At 40.7% G+C, this 18,183-nt stretch overlaps 1 protein-coding gene across 5 annotated transcripts in view; it reads right to left on the bottom strand.

Moving 5' to 3' along the window:
* Positions 1–17,841, bottom strand: part of HAO1 (hydroxyacid oxidase 1) — a 154,075-nt gene extending 136,234 nt beyond the window's left edge. For 4 of the 5 annotated variants that reach the window (XM_053574538.1, XM_053574537.1, XM_053574540.1 and 1 more), the window contains exons 1-2: positions 17,640–17,807; positions 4,153–4,304 (exon numbers count right to left, since the gene is read on the bottom strand). In XM_053574538.1, coding sequence (XP_053430513.1) covers positions 4,153–4,304; positions 17,640–17,776 — 289 coding nt within the window. In that variant the 5' untranslated portion in view covers positions 17,777–17,807. Of the gene's footprint in view, positions 1–4,152; positions 4,305–17,639 lie in introns of all 5 variants that reach the window. The other variant, XM_053574539.1, reaches the window with a different exon arrangement.
* Between the last annotated feature and the right edge of the window lie 342 nt (positions 17,842–18,183).

The following is an 18,183-nucleotide window of genomic DNA, read 5'->3' as shown; positions in this document are numbered from 1 at the left end:
AGGAAGTAGCAAGGAAATCTATCCTGGGCATCACCAGCTTCTGTTGCAGGCATTCTTTCTTAACTTCCACATGACCCATTATCCCACATCCCAATACCACCAACCAAGGAGTACTATTTATTACTAGCTAATAACCATTGGCTTTCAGAATACATCTAAATGATAAATAGACAACAACCCATAGATGGTCATTGAAACATAGACGAAAACCTAAAACTGCTGAAATCCTTGAGGGTACAGAATAAAAAACTGATGTTGCTGCTGGGACAGGAAAGAGACCAAGGATCTTAAATGCTTGAGGGCAGTGTGTGTAAACTCTCATTGCCACGTCCAGTTCCTCTGTGACTTCAATGTCCCTCCACCCTCTTTGATCTACTGATCACACCTTATCTGAATGCCTATGGTGTCCTTCACTCTACAGGGTCCTGCTGTGCCTGGACCTCAAACTATAAATCAGTTACTTCTAGGGATGTGCAGCTGCCTTCTGCTCACAGTGCTTTCCAGGACATTCTGGGAATTAAAGTGAGCAGTGAGGAGCAGGGATCCCCGACTCTGGAGGCAGGATGCCTGGATCAGAATCCCATCTCTGTCATTTACGAGCTGTGAACCCCGGGCACATCACCCATCTGGTTGTGCCTCAGTGTTTCATGTATAAAACGGGCTTAATAACAAGGCCTGTTTCTTTTGGCCGCTCTGAGGACTCAATGCTTTAATGCTTGTGATGTACTTGGAATAGTTCCCAAGCCCAGTCATTGCTTTATAAGTGTTTGTTAAATAAGCCTCAAGGGACAAGACTGCAACAGGCATTTAATATCCCCTCGTGGTTAGTGCTGGGGGAAACAAAGCAGCTTGGCATCCTGCCTGGCCTCTGACATCACAGTCTCTAAGCAAGCTTTCCTCTCCTCTTTCTGCCCAGCCCAACACCATCAAGAATAAGCAGTGGTCTTGGAACCATCGGAAGTCAGTCAGGGAGTAAACCCTGTCATTGACCAGCTAAGAAAACCTACTTTCTTTGGAACTCTAGCCCACATCCTGAGAACCTGCAAAACAAAAAATAAACTAATACCTACAGAAATAATCTGCCTACTTTCTGGTGTCTGACCAGGTGAGCACTGCTGGTGGCCTTCCCTCATTTCCATTCAATGCCTGGTCCCTTCTCCGTCTTATCTCTTTCACTAAATCTAACTTTTATTGTTTTCTTCTTACTAAATAATTCAAAGAATAGTTTATAAGCATGGACAAAAAATCAGAAAAGTGTAAAGCCAGGAATAAAGAAAAAAAGAAACATTTGTAAACCCTGATCAGTATCTTGGTCTTTAAAACTAAGTATCTTTCATGACGTAAATATTTGTTTGTAGCTGCTTTTTTTTTTTGTAGAGAGAGTCTCACTTTATTGCCTTCAGTGGAGTACCATGATGTCACAAGACTCACAGCAACCTCCAGCTCTTGGGCTTCAGCGATTCTCCTGCCTCAGCCTCCCGAGCAGCTGGGACTACAGGCGCCCGCCCCATCGCCCGGCTATTTTTTGGTTGCAATTTGGCCGGGGCTGGGTTTGAACCCGCCACCCTTGGTATATGGGGCCAGCGCCCTACTCACTGAGCCACAGGCGCCACCCTGTAGCTGCTTTTTAAAAACATTATTGTAAAATCCTTCTACGTTATTACATTCTTTCTATGATATAGTTTTTAAAATATTATGCGATGTTTAACGTGCCCTACTTTTACAACCTATCTCCAATAATGGAACATCTGGGGTTTTTTGGGTTTTTTTTCTTATGTTTCTCTGATTAAAAGTAAGAAAGGCATGGGCGGTGCCTATAGCTCAGTGGGGAGGGCAGCAGCTACAAACACCAGTGTGGCAGTTTAGAGCCTGTCAACAATGACAACTGCAACAAAAAAATGGCCGGGCATTGTGGCAGATGCCCATAGTCCCAGCTACTTGGGAGGCTGAGGCAAGAGAATCGCTTAAGCCCAAGAGTTGGAGGTTGCTGTGAATTGTGATGCCACGATACTTTACCAAGGGCAACATAATGAGACTGCCTCAAAAAAAGAAAGAAAAGAAAAGAAGAAAGTAACAAAGACATGAAAAATCCTTGCCTCAAAAATAATAATTATTTGCTTGGCAATTTAGAAGAGATTTTATAAGATCACATGAAATCTATAGTTGTATAGCTGTGATGTAGAACACCAAATTACTTTTTAGAAATATTGTTTCATTTTATAGTTTTCCTGTCAGTGTTTGAAAATAACAATTTTTGTGTATGATGACCCATGATCATATCAATGTATACAGTTATGATTTAATAAAAAAAAAAGAAAATAACAATTTTCTACCCATAAAATTAAATGTATGGTTATAATTTATATTTATTAGTTTATTAATGAAATTGAATGTTTTTCTTATATTTATTGGATATTTTTATGCCTTCGTGTGTGAATTTCCTATTTATCTATTTTGCACACTTTTTGTCCCTTTTGGGTCATACATTATTTTCTTATTCAAATATAAAGGCTTTTTACATACAAAGGACATTAACCTTTTGCAGTCCCATATATTTTTCGATTTTGTTTGCTTTTATTTTAATGGTTATTGCATATAGCATCATGCTAATAGGTGCTTTGTTATCCCAATTTTAAATAGATACAAACTCATTTAATATTTTTCTTTTTTTTTTTTCTTCTCCCTGCCTGTTTCAGGATTACCATGGACAGATGACTAGAGACCCAAAACAACATATCTGTGTACGGTCCTGGATTTACAGAAGCTGCGACCTCTGCCCTAGTCTGTCCAGCAAAACCTCTTTGTACTGTTCTGATGGCCCTGGCAAAATTTTGTGTCAGACATTTCAAGCTCCTTAATTCTTAAAACCAAAATGCTATAAAATAGTAGTTAGTTCATGTCCATTTGGCCTACATTTCCTGTCCTTAGCATCAAAAGAATTCATTACTTACTTTAATATGCATTTCTGAGGCAGAACTTGGGAAGCAATACTATTATGCATAGCCTTTCAAATGTTCATATTTTCTAAGGAACTAGAACGTTAATTAATTGCCCTAATAAGAGATTTCTTTCCATCATATCTGATTTTATTCTAAGGCAGCTGGAAATGCTCTATTGGGAATATAACTCATCCAAGTTTTGTCGTGATTCAAAACTACAGAAGAAAACAGAGAAGCAAGTGGCTGCATTTGCTCTTTCACAGTGGAGAACACTTTTAGCAGAAGCAGGAGGGCTTTGAGATTAGGTCCTATTTCTGTGACCACCTAGCTGTGACCTTGAGTGAGTCCATTTCTCAGCTTCCATTTCCTGAGATACCAATATATAACACCCATTATGTAACAGCCACTGAGCCACGACCCCGTGTCAGGCACTTAGTATATATGAACATGTTCAGTCTTTTTTTTTTTTTTTTTGTAGAGACAGAGTCTCACTGTACCGCCCTCGGGTAGAGTGCTGTGGCATCACACGGCTCACAGCAACCTGTTAACTCTTGGGCTTACGCGATTCTCTTGCCTCAGCCTCCCGAGCAGCTGGGACTACAGGCGCCCGCCACAATGCCCGGCTATTTTTTGGTTGCAGTTTGGCCAGGGCTGGGTTTGAACTCGCCACCCTCGGCATATGGGGCTAGCGCCCTACTCACTGAGCCACAGGAGCCGCCCAAACAATAATTTTTTTTTCTTTTAAGAGACAGAGCCTCACTTTATTGCCCTAGGTAGAGTGCTGTAGTGTCACACGGCTCACAGCAACCTCCAACTCTTGGGCTTAGGCGATCCTTTTGCCTCGGTCTCCTGAGTAGCTGGGACTCCAGGCACCAGCCAGAAGCCTGGCTGCTTTTTTTGTTGCCATTTGGCCAGGGCTGGGTTCAAACCCACCACCATTGGTGTATGGGGCTGGCACGCTACCGACTGAGCCACGGGAGCAGGAACCCAGGAAGGAGGTACTATTTTTTAATCTCCATTTTACAGCTGGGAAAACCAAGGCACAGAGTAGCATAGGTAGAAATACAGGAACAAGATATCATTTTAACAGCAGAGTCAATGAGCTTAATATTTTTGAGTGTAAACACTCTGTATCCTTGGGGGGTACAGAGAAGCAAGTCACTGACTGTCAGCCAGCTTCCTCCTGTTGCTATGGTGAGGACCTTCTCCCTACCTCGAATGGTTGCAAGCTCCCCATCCACGTGAGCCATGCATTGCATGGCAGTGGCCCCAGCACATATGGGCATGCTGACCCTCTGTCCTAGAATAGAAGTCGACAGGTCTATTTCAGCAACATTCCGGAGCATCCGTGGATACAGCTTCCATCTAGAAATTTAAAAAAAAGCTTCAGAATTTCAAAAACATCATTAAAGCATTATGTTTTAGTTAAAAGGAAAAATATATATATTATTGGGTTTTTATTTCCCATGAAGCAGATTATTCTATAAAGCTAAAGGAAAAGAGGCAATTTTAATGTTTATTTAGATAGAAAGTTAACAATAAGATGATAATGAATTTTCCAAGCCATTTATTTTATTTAAGAATAATTAACATACAACAGAATTCACCCATATGCACATACAGGTTTATAAATTTTGACCAATGTGTATGATGGTGTAACTGCCAAGACAGTAAAGATCTAAAAAGGTTCCATCATGCCTGTAATCCCAGCGTTCTGGGAGGCCAAGGCGGGTAGATTGCTTGAGGTCAGGAGTTCAAGACCAGCCTGAGCAAGAGCAAGACCCTTGTCTCTAAATATAGTCCAGCACTGTGGCAGGCGTCTGGAGTCCCAGATATTTAGGAGACTGAGGCAAGAGAATCACTTGAGCCCAAGAGTTTGAGGTTGCTGTGAGCTATGATGCCACAGGACTCTACCAAGAGTGACAAAGTAAGACTTTGTCTTAAAAAAAAAAAAAAAAGAAGAAGAAGAAGAAGAAGAGTGCAGCACACAGAGTTTTGTGTCTGGCTTCTGCCATTTAGCATAATTAACTGGAGAATCTCCCATGTTATTGCGTGTGTCAGTAGTCTCTTTGGGGTGATGAATGGTATTCCGTTGCACAGGGTACCATCTTTTGTTTATCCATTCCCAGGCTAAAGTTCTTCTGGAGTATTCCCAGTTTGGAATGATTATAAATACAGCTACTACAAACATTCACGTATAGGTGTTTGTGTGAGCAAAGTTTTCATTCTGCTTCCCGAAAGCCACTTTGAAGACAGTATCCATAGAATGAGCGGTAGCTTCAGGCAATTACTTTCCAAATCACAAATTGGTTTCTTCAAAATACTTCCACTGTTTGTTGTATCCATTAAAGTCTTTGTATTTTTAGTTTAATTGAATGTTTTCCTCCAAAACAATTATTTGACAAAAAACTGAAATTATTAGCTTAAAGAGTTTCTGACTCCCAAAAGTTATTTTAAATGACTTTTTTTCTGTGACTCTTCTGTATCGGAATGAAAATTACCAATAAAACAGCAACCAAAAATGCACTAGTAAAATTTACAGGAAAACTAATTCCCTTTCCTCCTAGCAAAATTTATATCTCCTATTTGTTGAGATTTATTATTTTCCTCATTAGTACTGATCAAAACAGAATAAAAGACAGCCCTAACAAGCCTTCGTGTAGCAAACATATTGTACAGACTCATATAACATACCTAACCAGCACTCACCTTTCACTACCTAGATTTAACTCTGCTTCCAGAGAGATCAAGGTTTTTTTGTAAATATTATGAAGTATGATTTAGTGATGGAATAATTCCCCCCAAAATGTCCTTAATTGGAGCACACGTCCTGTAGCAGCAGAAGAAGAAATTCTGCCTTAATGTTGTTCCGTGGAGTAGCTAAGGGTCTGTAATCTAACCCTTCCTCACATAATAAAGTAAAAACATCCAGTCCCTGAAAAGCATAATAAAGAAGTTTTACTGTGATTTCTATGCTATTCCTTTGAACATCATAATTGTCATTATTTTATGTTACACACACATGCTCTGTTGCTGGAAGCCTTTTCTTCTCCACTGACCCTCACAGCATGATTCTTTGATCTCCATTTCGAAGAGAAAGAAGCAGAAGCCTTCGAGAGAGTTTTTATTACCAATCATCTCTAAGTGTGTTATTAGAATGAGAGAAAACAATTTTAATAGCAGCCATCAGCACGCCAGCCTTGGAAGGCATTAATATTTACTTAGAGCTGGAGAAACAATGAACGCTTTTATGAAGAGAGCACACAAAGCTACAGGGGCCCCAGCTCTGTGTTGTGTGTGTGTGTGTGTACACTCAGGGAACGAGACGTTTTTAAATGACAAACTCCCATGTACAAGGCAAGACTGTTATCTCCAGATAGTAATTTCACATTTGTCCACGTGGTGGCGCAGTCACTTTAATAACTGTGAGCTCTTGCTTTCTGGTACACCTAATTTTCTGTTCTGAGAATATTAACTTAATTAACTTGTCAATTAATGCACACAATTCAATTGCTGAGAAAAATTAGATAAAAATTATTGGTATTGGGAAACATGTTCTCTAAAGAGTCCTCTATGTTTTGATATTTTTCAAATACCAATTACAATAATTTTATCAAATAGTTCAATAGCAACTTTCCAGTCCAAATTTAAGTAACATTCCCACAATTGTACATAAATAATACCTCACCATAACTTTGGACTGTGCTCTAAGTGGGGGTCTCCACTTTAGAACAAGCATATGAAGATTGGCAAACAATTAAACCAAGTGAATAACAAACCTCAAAGTTATATTACTAAAAAAACAGGGGATAGGCACACTCCCCACAAGCTAGGTGCTCTGTTGAAGGAAGACAGTCTCATATCACTTAACTTTAAAAATCTGTGCTGTATTTGATTCACCAACAGGACACAGTGAATTAAAGTTTTGCAAGTTTGTGTCTTGTCCTGAAGTTACCCAGTACACAGGTAGGATGATAATACTCAAGTACCAGTATTCACAGAAAGCACTTTGCCAGTTCATAGCTTAGAAATCACCAAGCCTGCTGTATCTCATGAAGTTTCTAGAATTTCTAGGGCAGGAAGCCATTCTTCTTTGTTGCACCCTTTTGCTCCAATCTGCTCCAAATTGCATTCCAATATCTCTACATTAATTTTTTACTCTAAATATTTAACAAGGAGGGTGGAGACAAGATGGCAGACTGAAGCCAGCTTTCCACAGAGACTCCCGTACAGAAGGAGAGTTAAAGGATGAAAATTTAGCAGGTAACCTGGTGGATTTGAGCTGCACCAAAAAAGAAGGTTGAAGAACGCACATCAACCCCGCTGAGGTGAGCTGCAACCACAAGGACACAAACGAAAGGTACAAAATTCATCTCCAAGCTGAAGGGAGTTCCCCCCTCCCCCACGAGACCAGCTCAAGAGCCCCACAAACAAACAAACGGGCAGAAATCAAAGGCCCTCCCACTATACTCCACGGGAGAGACCTTCTAAAAACTGGACCTACCTCCCCTACTAGGGTGCCATGGTGCTCTCCTGCCAGGCATAAAACTATATAAAACTGTAACTATCCTTTGCCTGCAACTCTGAACTCCCAGCACTCCCCTCCACTCACACTGAGGTCTGGAGGCCTGTCCCCCAGGAGTTCGAGGGGTATGGACAGTGCCCAAGCTGTGGTTGGTCAGTGCTGACTCTGGGGCAGAGGAACGAGGAGAGGACAGTCAGCTAAGGGGGGAACCATGCCAGGGCGGCGCTTCCCTGAGGTGTGGTGCAGCAGCCCTCCTCGGGCAGCAATACGGCCAGACATAAAACTGTGAAACTGTGTATCTTCCCTGCTTGCAATGCTGAGCTCCCAGCACTCCCCTCTACTCTCACTCTGGGGACAGGCCCCCAGACGTCCGGATTCTTGGGTGATCTCTTGTGTGGTGTGGACAGTGCCTGAGCTGCGCTGACTCTGGGGCATGGAGCAAGGAGAGGACGGTCAGCTGGGAGGGAACCGCTTCAGAGCAGCAGTTCCCTGGGATGCGGAGCGGCAGCTGTCTTCTGGCAGTGGTGCAGCCAGGCATAAAACTGTGTGGAAATATGTGTGCTCGCTAGCTGCAGCTCTGGGCTCCCAGCACTCCCCTCCACCCTCACTCTGGGATCTGGAGGCCTGTCCCTCAGGAGTCCAGATTTTTGGGTGATCTTTCAAGGGGTGTGTACAGTGCCTGAACTGCAGCTGGTCATGCTGACTCCGGGGCATGGGAGCGAGGAGAGAAGGGTCAGCTGGGAGGGAGCCACACCAGAGCAGCGGTTCCTGGAGGCAGTCCAACAGCCATTTATTTTTTAACAGCAAAACGGCTCACTCCTGGATATTCTCAAGCCACACCCCCTGTCTCCCTGGGCAAACAGAGGAGGCCACCCTTGAGTAAAGGATTTGCCTGAGGCGACTCACAAACCCAGGAAGTTTCCAGGGTGGGGCTGACTCAGACAGGTAACCGAATACAAACCTCCAGAAGCAAAGACAGGATGTTGGAACTCAGAACAGCTTCTCTTCTGCAGGTGAATTTAGCAGGAACAGAGACAGAACCCCACAAAGTTGTTCTGTTCTGTTCTGTTCTATCAGTTACATCAATCAGGGGCGGGCTGGGGCTGAGTGAACACCCCTGACCTTCATCAAGCACCCAAGGATGTCAGACCTGACCTCCTCCTGCTAGATAGCGGCAGAGTGCAGAGGCCTGGCAGATTTCCCTGCGATTCAGGCAGATGCAAACCTCTGGAGTATCTGTTCACTACAGGCAACTGGGTCAGCCATCTGCAGGGATATCAGTGACTGGGTCCAACAGAGGAGCAAGGTGGGGAAGGAGGCATCAACCTTCCCAGACTGATCTATTTGCTGGGTGGCTCCTCCTGACTCCACGCAGCACTGAAACAAGCCATATCAGAGTAGTCACCAGACCCCTGTAATCCAGTTCCCAGAGACTTCTTGAACTCTCCCACCCGAGACTGGTGCTGACTGAGACAACTGATATGGACCTTTTGAACTGAACCAATAGACTGAGGACTTTTCAGTGGGTGCCCTGGGTGCGCGGTTGTAGGAAGGTTTGATTTTCCTTTTCCAATTGTTGCCAGTGGTGGGCGGGTTGATTTAATTGCTGGTATTTCTCCAGAGCTGAGACTTCAACCCAGAGTAAATGTTTCACTAGAGTCAAACAGAAACCAGCTGAAAACAAGACAGAACCACTTAGCCCCACCACACCAGACAGAGCCCCAGTTTCTCAGGCCATAAACTGTACGGGCCCTCAACAAAGCCCCAGGGGAAAAAAATCAAAGGAAGTAAAACAACCATGGGGCGGAATCAATGGAAAAACTCTGGTAACATGAATAACCAGAATAGATCAATGGCCCCCAAGGAAACACATGGCAGATGTAATTGAAGATCCCATTCATAAACAACTGGCTGAGATGTCAGAAATCGAATTCAGAATTTGGATTGCAGACAAGATTAATAAAGTGGAATTAGGAATTAGAGGAGAAATTCAAAAGTTGTCTCAAGAATTTAACGAATTTAAAGACAAAACCACCAAAGACTTAGACACACTGAAGCAAGAATTTACAGCCCTCAAAGATATGAAAAATACAGTAGAATTCCTCAGCAACAGAATGGATCAAGCAGAAGAAAGGATTTCTGACATTGAAAATAAAGACTTTGAACGCTCCCAAACTCTCAAAGAGGAAGAGAAATGGAGAGCAAAAATGGATCATTCTCTCAGAGAGCTCTGGGATAATTCGAAGAAGGGCAATATCCGAATCATTGGAATTCCTGAATCCAATGAAGTGGCCTCGCTGGGCACAGAGGCCCTTCTGCATGAAATTACAAAAGAGAATTTTCCAGACATACCTAGAGATTCTGAAATTCAGATAGCAGACAGCTTCAGAACCCCAGCACGACTCAACCCCAATAAGACATCCCCCAGGCATATCATAATTAACTTCACTAAAGTTAATATGAAGGAGAAAATTCGCAAAGCTGCCAGGAGAAAGAAAACCATTACCTTCAAAGGGAAGAATATTAGAATGACTGCAGATCTCTCTCCTGAAATTTTTCAAGCCAGAAGAGGGTGGTCATCAACTTTTAATCTCCTAAAGCAAAATAACTTTCAACCCCGGATCTTGTATCCAGCTAAACAGAGTTTCATTTATGATAGAGAAATTAAATACTTTAATGACATTCATATGTTGAAGAAATTTGCCATAACCAAACCAGCTCTTCAGGATATTCTCAGACTTATTCTCCATAATGACCAACCCAATCCTATACCACAAAAGTAAACTCACTCAGAAACTTCAGATCAAACTCCAATTTCCACACTGGACAAAGGATTAAAAATGTCCACTGGACTTCTGAAAAACTAGATACCCAAAATTTCACCAGACTTATCAATATTCTCCATTAATGTGAACAGCTTAAACAGTCCTCTAAAGAGGCATAGGTTAGCTGACTGGATACAAAAACTCAGGCCAGATATTTGTTGCATACAAGAGTCACATCTTAACTTAAAAGACAAATACAGACTCAGGATGAAAAGATGGTCATCCATATTTCAGGCAAATGGTAAACAGAAAAAAGCAGGTGTTGCAATTTTATTTGCAGATATAATAGGCTTTAAATCAACAAAATTAAGGAAGGATAAAAATTGTCTCTTCATATTTGTTAAGGGTAATACTCAATATGATGGGATTTCAATTATGAATATCTATGCACCCAACCAGAATGCACCTGAATTTATAGAGAAACTCTAACAGACATGAGCAACTTGATTTCCTCCAGCTCCATGATTGTCAAAGATTTCAAAACTCCTTTGGCAGTGTTGGATCGATACTCCAACAACAAGCTGAGCAACGAAATTTTAGATTTAAACTAACCATCCAACATTTGGATTTAGCAGATATCTACAAAACATTTCATCCCAACAAAACTGAATACACATACTTCTCATCAGCCCATGGAACTTACTCCAAAATTGATCACATCTTAGGTCACAAGTCTAACCTCAGTAAATTTAAAGGAATAGAAATTATTCCATGCATCATCTCGGACCACCACGGAATACAACTTGAGCTGAGTAACAGCAGGAATCTGCATACTCGTACAAAAACATGGAAGTTAAATAACCTTATGCTGAATGATAGCTGGCTCAGAGATGAGATTAAGAAAGAAATTGCCAATTTTTTGGAACAAAATGACAATGAAGACACAAACTATCAGAACCTGTGGGACACTGCAAAGGCAGTTCTAAGAGGGAAATTTATAGCACTGCAAGCCTTCCTTAAAAGAATGGAAAGAGAGGAAGTTAAGAACTTAATGGGACATCTCAAGCAACTGGAAAAGGAAGAACATTCCAACCCCAAACCCAGTAAAAGAAAAAAAATAACCAAAATTAGAGCAGAATTAAATGAAATTAAAAACAAAAGAATAATACAACAGATCAATAAATCAAAAAGCTGGTTTTTTGAAAAGGTCAATAAAATAGATAAACCTTTGGCCAACCTAATCAGGAAAAACAGACTAAAATCTCTAACCTCATCAATCAGAAATGACAAAGATGAAATAACAACAGATTCCTCAGAAATCAAAAAAACCTTTGAATATTACAAGAAACTTTATTCTCAGAAATATGAAAATCTGAAGGAAATTGACCGATACTTGGAAGCATGTCACCTTCCAAGACTTAGCCAGAATTAAGTGGAAATGTTGAACAGGCCCAATAGCATCAACCATACACACCTCCCTAAAAAGAAAAGCCCAGGACCAGATGGTTTCACGTCAGAATTCTACCAAACCTTTAAAGAGGAACTAGTACCTATATTACTCAAACTGTTCCAAAATGTAGAAAAAGAAGGAAGACTACCCAACACGTTCTAAGAAGCAAACATCACCCTGATCCCCAAACCAAGAAAAGACCAACAAGGAAAGAAAATTATAGACCAATATCACTAATGAATATAGATGCAAAAATATTCAACAAGATCCTAACGAACAGAATCCAGCAACACATCAAACAAATTATACATCATGACCAAGTCGTTTTAACCCAGGGTCTCAAGACTGATTCAATATACGTAAATCTATAAATGTAATTCAGCACATAAACAAATTAAAAAACAAAGACCATATGATTCTTTCAATCAATGCAGAAAAAGCTTTGGATAATATCCAGCATCCTTTCACGATCAGAACACTCAAGAAAATTGGTCTAGAAGGGACATTTCTTAAACTGACAGAGGCCATCTACAGCAAACCCACAGCCAATATTATATTTAATGGAGTTAAATTGGAATCATTTCCATTCAGATCAGAAACCAGACAAGGCTGCCCATTGTCTCCATTGCTTTTTAACATTGCACTGGAAGTTTTAGCCACTGCAATTAGGGAAGAAAAGGCGATCAAGGGTTTGCATATAGGGTCAGAAGAGATCAAACTGTCGCTCTTCGCAGATGATATGATTGTATACCTGGAAAACACTAGGGATTCTACTACAAAACTCTTAGATGTGATCAAGGAATACAGCAGTGTCTCAGGTTACAAAATCAACATTCATAAATCGGTAGTCTTTATATACACCAACAATAGTCAAGTTGAGAAAAACAGTTAGGGACTCTATCCCATTCACAGTAGTGCCAAAGAAGATGAAATATTTGGGAATTTATCTAACAAAGGACATGAAAGATCTCTATAAAGAGACTATGAAACGCTAAGAAAAGAAATAGCTGACAAATGGAAAAACATACCATGCTCATGGCTGGGAAGAATCAACATTTTTAAAATGTCCATACTACCCAAAGCAATATATAATTTCAAAGCAATCCCTATGAAAGCTCCACTGTCATATGTTAAAGATTTTGAAAAAACAATACTTCGTTTTATATGGAATCAGAAAAAAATGTCGAATAGCCAAGACATTACTCAGAAATAAAAACAAAGCAGGAGGAATTACACTACCAGACCTCAGACTATACTACAAATCGATAGTGATCAAAACAGCATGGTATTGGCACAAAAACAGAGAAGTAGATGTCTGGAGCAGAATAGAGAACCAAGAGATGAATCCAGCTACTTACCGTTATTTAATTTTTTACAAGCCAATTAAAAACATTCAGTGGGGAAAGATACCCTATTTAACAAATGGTGCTGGGTGAACTGGCTGGCAACCTGCAGAAGACTGAAACTGGAGCCACACCTTTCACCTCTCACTGCATTAAAGATTTAAACTTAAGACATGAAACTATAAAAATACTAGAGGAGAGTGCAGGGAAAACCCTTGAAGAAATCGGTAAGGGTGAGTATTTTATGAGGAGGACCCCCTGGGCAATTGAAGCAGCTTCAAAAATACACTACTGGGACTTGATCAAACTAAAAAGCTTCTGCACAGCCAAGAACACAGAAAGTAAATCAAGCAGACAGCCCTCAGAATGGGAGAAGATATTTGCAGGTTATGTCTCCAACAAAGGTTTAATAACCAGAATCCACAGAGAACTCAAACGCATTAGCAAGAAAAGAACAAGGAATCCCATCGCAGGCTGGGCAAGGGATTTGAACAGAAACTTCTCTGAATAAGACAGGCACGTGGCCTTCAGACATATGAAAAAATGCTCATCATCTTTAATCATCAGAGAAATGCAAATCAAAATTACTTTGAGATATCATCTAACTCCAGTGAGACTAGCTTATATCACAAAATCCCAAGAGCTGAGATGTTGGCACGGATGTGGAGAAAAGGGAACACTTTTGCACTGCTGGTGGGAATGCAAATTAATACATTCCTTTTGGAAAGAGATATGGAGAACACTTAGAGATCTAAAAATAAATCTGCCATTCAATCCTATAATTCCTCTACTGGGCATATACCCAGAAGACCAAAAATCACATCATAACAAAGCTATTTGTACCAGAATGTTTATTGCAGCCGTATTCATAATTGCTAAGTCATGGAAAAAGCCCAAGTGCCCATCGATCCACGAATGGATTAATTATTTGTGGTACATGTACACCATGGAATATTATGCAGCCTTAAAGAAAGATGGAGACTTTACCTCTTTCATGTTTACATGGATGAAGCTGGAACATATTCATCTTAGTAAAGTATCTCAAGAATGGAAGAAAAAGTACCCAATGTACTCAGCCCTACTATGAAACTAATTTATGGCTTTCACATGAAAGCTATAACCCAGGGTGGCGCCTGTGGCTCAGTGAGTAGGGCGCCAGCCCCATATACCGAGGGTAGAGGGTTCAAACCCGGCCTCGGCCAAAACTGCAACCAAAAAATAGCCGGGCGTTGTGGCGGGCGCCTGTAGTCCCAGCTGCTCGGGAGGCTGAGGCAAGAGAATCGCTTAAGCCCAAGAGCTGGAGGTTGCTGTGAGCTGTGTGAGGCCACGGCACTCTACCGAGGGCAGTACAGTAAGACTCTGTCTCTACAAAAAAAAAATAATAAAAAAAAAAAAAAGAAAGCTATAACCCAGTTACAACCTAAGAATAGGGGGAAGGGGGAAAGGGAGGGGAGGGAGGTGGACGTGGGTAGAGGGAGGGGGATTGGTGGGATTACACCTGCGGTGCATCTTACAAGGGTATATGTGAAACTTGGTAAATGTGGAATGTAAGTGTCTTGGCACAGTGAGAGAATGCCAGGAAGGCTCTGTTAACCAGTGTGATGAAAGTGTGTCAAACGGTCTGTGAAGCTAGTGTATGGTGCCCCATGATCATATCAATGTACACAGTTACGATTTAATAAAAATAAATAAATATGTAACAAAATAAGGTGTAAAACACACCTTGTTCCCCTCTCTTGGGTACTAGTTGGATGATTGTGTGACATTTATGCATATCAAAAAAATACTGAAAACATCACTAATTTATATTGTTTCTCAAATATTAAAGTGAGAGAATGCTATTGCTTTTGCCCATTAGTTATTTAAAAGAAAATGACATGATTTTCATTGTTGGTGGGTGATGTGGCAGAGAAGAGAACAGCTTCCTTTTCTGAAATCAGGGGGGAGTCTAAATACTTAAATTGCAGAATTATGTTTCAGTAATAATTTCAGGAAAAAAAGCCACAAACCATGTATAGACCACAGTTGAGAAATCCAAGTTAATGTATAAGAGAAACAAAATATTGCTCCTTTGTAAAATTAGCCTCACTCAGTTCAAGCCATGCCAAATGTAGCAAGCTGACATTTGCCCTGTTTTTTCCTGTTTACAGTAAGAAATTTTGTTCTTCCAGATGGTTCCATTCATTTGTCTTTTTGTAAATTTTTTTCTTTTGTCACAATATTAGAGTCTTTAATCTTACCCAAAAAAAAAATGTTTTCAAGAAATTGCTGGGTCACATGAGTGATGCATATCCCCAGAACTCTAAAATGTGGTTGTGAGATCTGAGTACAGAGAATTAAAAGTTGTCACTGCAAATTACCTTTCGCTATACTTATGGGAAGGAGAGGTGTATAAATTTCAGAAATGTCTTTGAAATACCCCAACCTTGTGCACAATGGGTTAGTTGAGGTTTGGTCGTACTGTATTTTTCATTTTGATCAGAATGAGAAATTTCAGTTTGATTTCCTTCATGCCAGCAACACAAAGCCAACACAAACCTGGCAGAAAGTCTATTTTTAGTTGCATGTGACCAACTAGATGATATGGGGTGAGGACCAAGGGTCAAATAGCAAGTTACACATCAGAAGAGGAACTGAGATGTTAGGTAAGAGCTCCTCACATTTTGTTGCAATAAAATCTCAAGTAGTTGATAATTTTAAAAAGTATCAGCTGTCTACCGAAGAAAGTAGATTGATAGCACCCTTTTTTTAAAAAGCCAAACAAAAGAGAATGATGAAAGTTTGTGGAAAAGATGGTATTGCAAACTTGTTATCTCTGTCCCACCTCTGAGTATTGGGGTGGGAATACTCACCCTGATGCCTTAATGTTCACCTAGGCAGGAGGCGCTTTGCCAGTTCACAACCTGGAAGCCATCAAGCCTTCTATAGCTCACAAGTGTCTAGAATTTCTAGGGCACAAGAGTGGTCCACCTGCTTTGTTACACCTCATTGCTCCCTCCCTCTCTGAGACCCCCACTAGGTCAAGTGCTTTGGGTAATTTTTGCATTGTCAGTTCAGGACCATTATGGAGGGCAGTGTGCACTCAGTGGAATGGAAGCTCCTGTGCATGCGAACTCTGCCAGGCGCCCTGCTATGTCCTCAGTGTGTAGTACAGAGTCTATCCCATGAGACTCCCAATCAACCTGAGTTAGTGAACTCTCAAGGGTGGAGGGGGCTAAGGGTTGAGAAAGGCTGCATTTAAATGAAACAGGCAGGCACCTGAGCACTGTGACCTGGGCAATGCTGAGACACCAGCCCTGGAAATCTATCAAGAGGTTTGATAGATTTAACCTGTTGAGGTTAAGGTTCAGTTCTCAGGAAACCATTCCTAGGCAAACCTCATTACTAAGTGATAGAACTGAAATTGACCCAAGAATGGGCATCTCCCAAGAGCAGAAACTTAAATGAGCCCAAAATGTTAAACAATGATTGCAAAAGATCATGCAGAACCTTACATCCCTCTCCTCCCAGCCAACTTTCTCTTCCCAGGATTTTCCCAGTATATTTTGAGCTCCTTTGAGTTCTAGGCAAAACCTAAGATGAAGTCAGGTCTTAAAGGGCCTGGGAGAGGGCCCTCACCTCCATGCTGTGGGTGATCAGTACTGTCTAGTAAGTCCTACCTTAGTTAGAACAATTTCATTCCTAATTTACATATAGAAAAATGATTGGTGAGTAATTTTCTTGTAAAGAAAAAAATCAGGAAGGAAAGCCAATTCTCTCCCCCTGGATAACCTCTGCCTTTCTAAAATTGATCACCATCAATAAATACCCACAATATCCACTGCCTCTGCTAAAGGCTATAGTGTTAGATGGATTATACTGACGGAGGCCAGCGCAGGGAAGATGTCTGCTTCTCTCCTACTCTGGAAAATAAACCATTTGTGTAACTGCTGAAAGAAAAATATCCCTTTAAAGTTATTTTATTTCTTGTTTTTATTACAAAAAGAAAACATAAACCATGACACCCACCATTTTGTGCTTTGAAGTATGAAAGTCAAGGGAAAACTAATTTAGGGAGAGAAATGAAGCCCTTTGGAGGAGAGAGGAAACAGCAAGGTTGAAGGACTAATGCTGCAGAGATGAACTGAAATCTAGCGTGAAGGTTTAGACAACAGTAATCAAAATGAATAACACAGAAAACCAGCAGGATCCGGAACATTTGAAGCAAGGATCCAATCTGGTTCAACCAGATAAGATGGTTATCTTGCATTTAATGCCATTTCCAACACCATGAGTGTAAACACCACTGTTGGACTCGGAGAAAAAGGAAATGGAGTCATTGGCATTTATCGCTTTTTTTCTACATGTAGTTGAATTAATTATCATCAATCACACTTCTAATCAGGTAACATAAGGACATAAGGTTGGCTTTTACAATCAGTTGTTTAAGATTCCCAGGTTGGAATATTTTTAAACAACTTAAAAGTCCAAGATTTCTCACAGTCCCAAGAATTTTCCCCCTCTCGAACAAGCACAAAGATAGGTACTTCCAATCATGGTCAGTGCAAATCTAAATCTTATTTTGGTATAATATCTTTATGTAATTTTAAAACATCATTTAAAAATAGATTTTCTTACCTGGAAAATGCTGCAATATTATCAGCCAGAGTTTCCTGATCATTTGCCCCAGACCTATAGTAGTCATATATAGATTTTTGAAGTGTGGACTTAGCATGTTGTTCATAATCATTGATACAAAGTAGCCGGGGGAACATTGTCACAGTTTATTGCAAGCCCAGATGTCCTTTGGGCTATTTATCTTCATGTATTGCCTTCTACACCCTGACCGTTCCGTTATTTGTCAATTATTAATAGACTTTTGCCAAAGTTCAGATTTTGTTCTCTGTTGCTTATATCAACTGAGCGACCATGAAATGTTTAGATTTTTACATTTCATTTGCAGGCTGTCTACAAATGACACTTAAGTCACAAGAAGTTGGGCTTGGGGAGACAGGAGATGGGAATTAGGCATTTGTGATATTCAAAAAGCAGAGGAATAAGTTGAAAGTGAAAGATCTGGAGAAGTGCTTGCATGAAACCACACTTGTCTCAGTTCTGCCTAAAGTTGATTCTACCGCGTCTTCTTCCACACCGAGCCTTTCCTCTGGGCTTGGTGCCCAGA

This window comes from Nycticebus coucang, chromosome 21 (assembly GCF_027406575.1).
Source record: "Nycticebus coucang isolate mNycCou1 chromosome 21, mNycCou1.pri, whole genome shotgun sequence".
NCBI classification, from domain to species: domain Eukaryota; kingdom Metazoa; phylum Chordata; class Mammalia; order Primates; family Lorisidae; genus Nycticebus; species Nycticebus coucang.
This window is presented reverse-complemented; position numbering and strand designations above follow the sequence as displayed.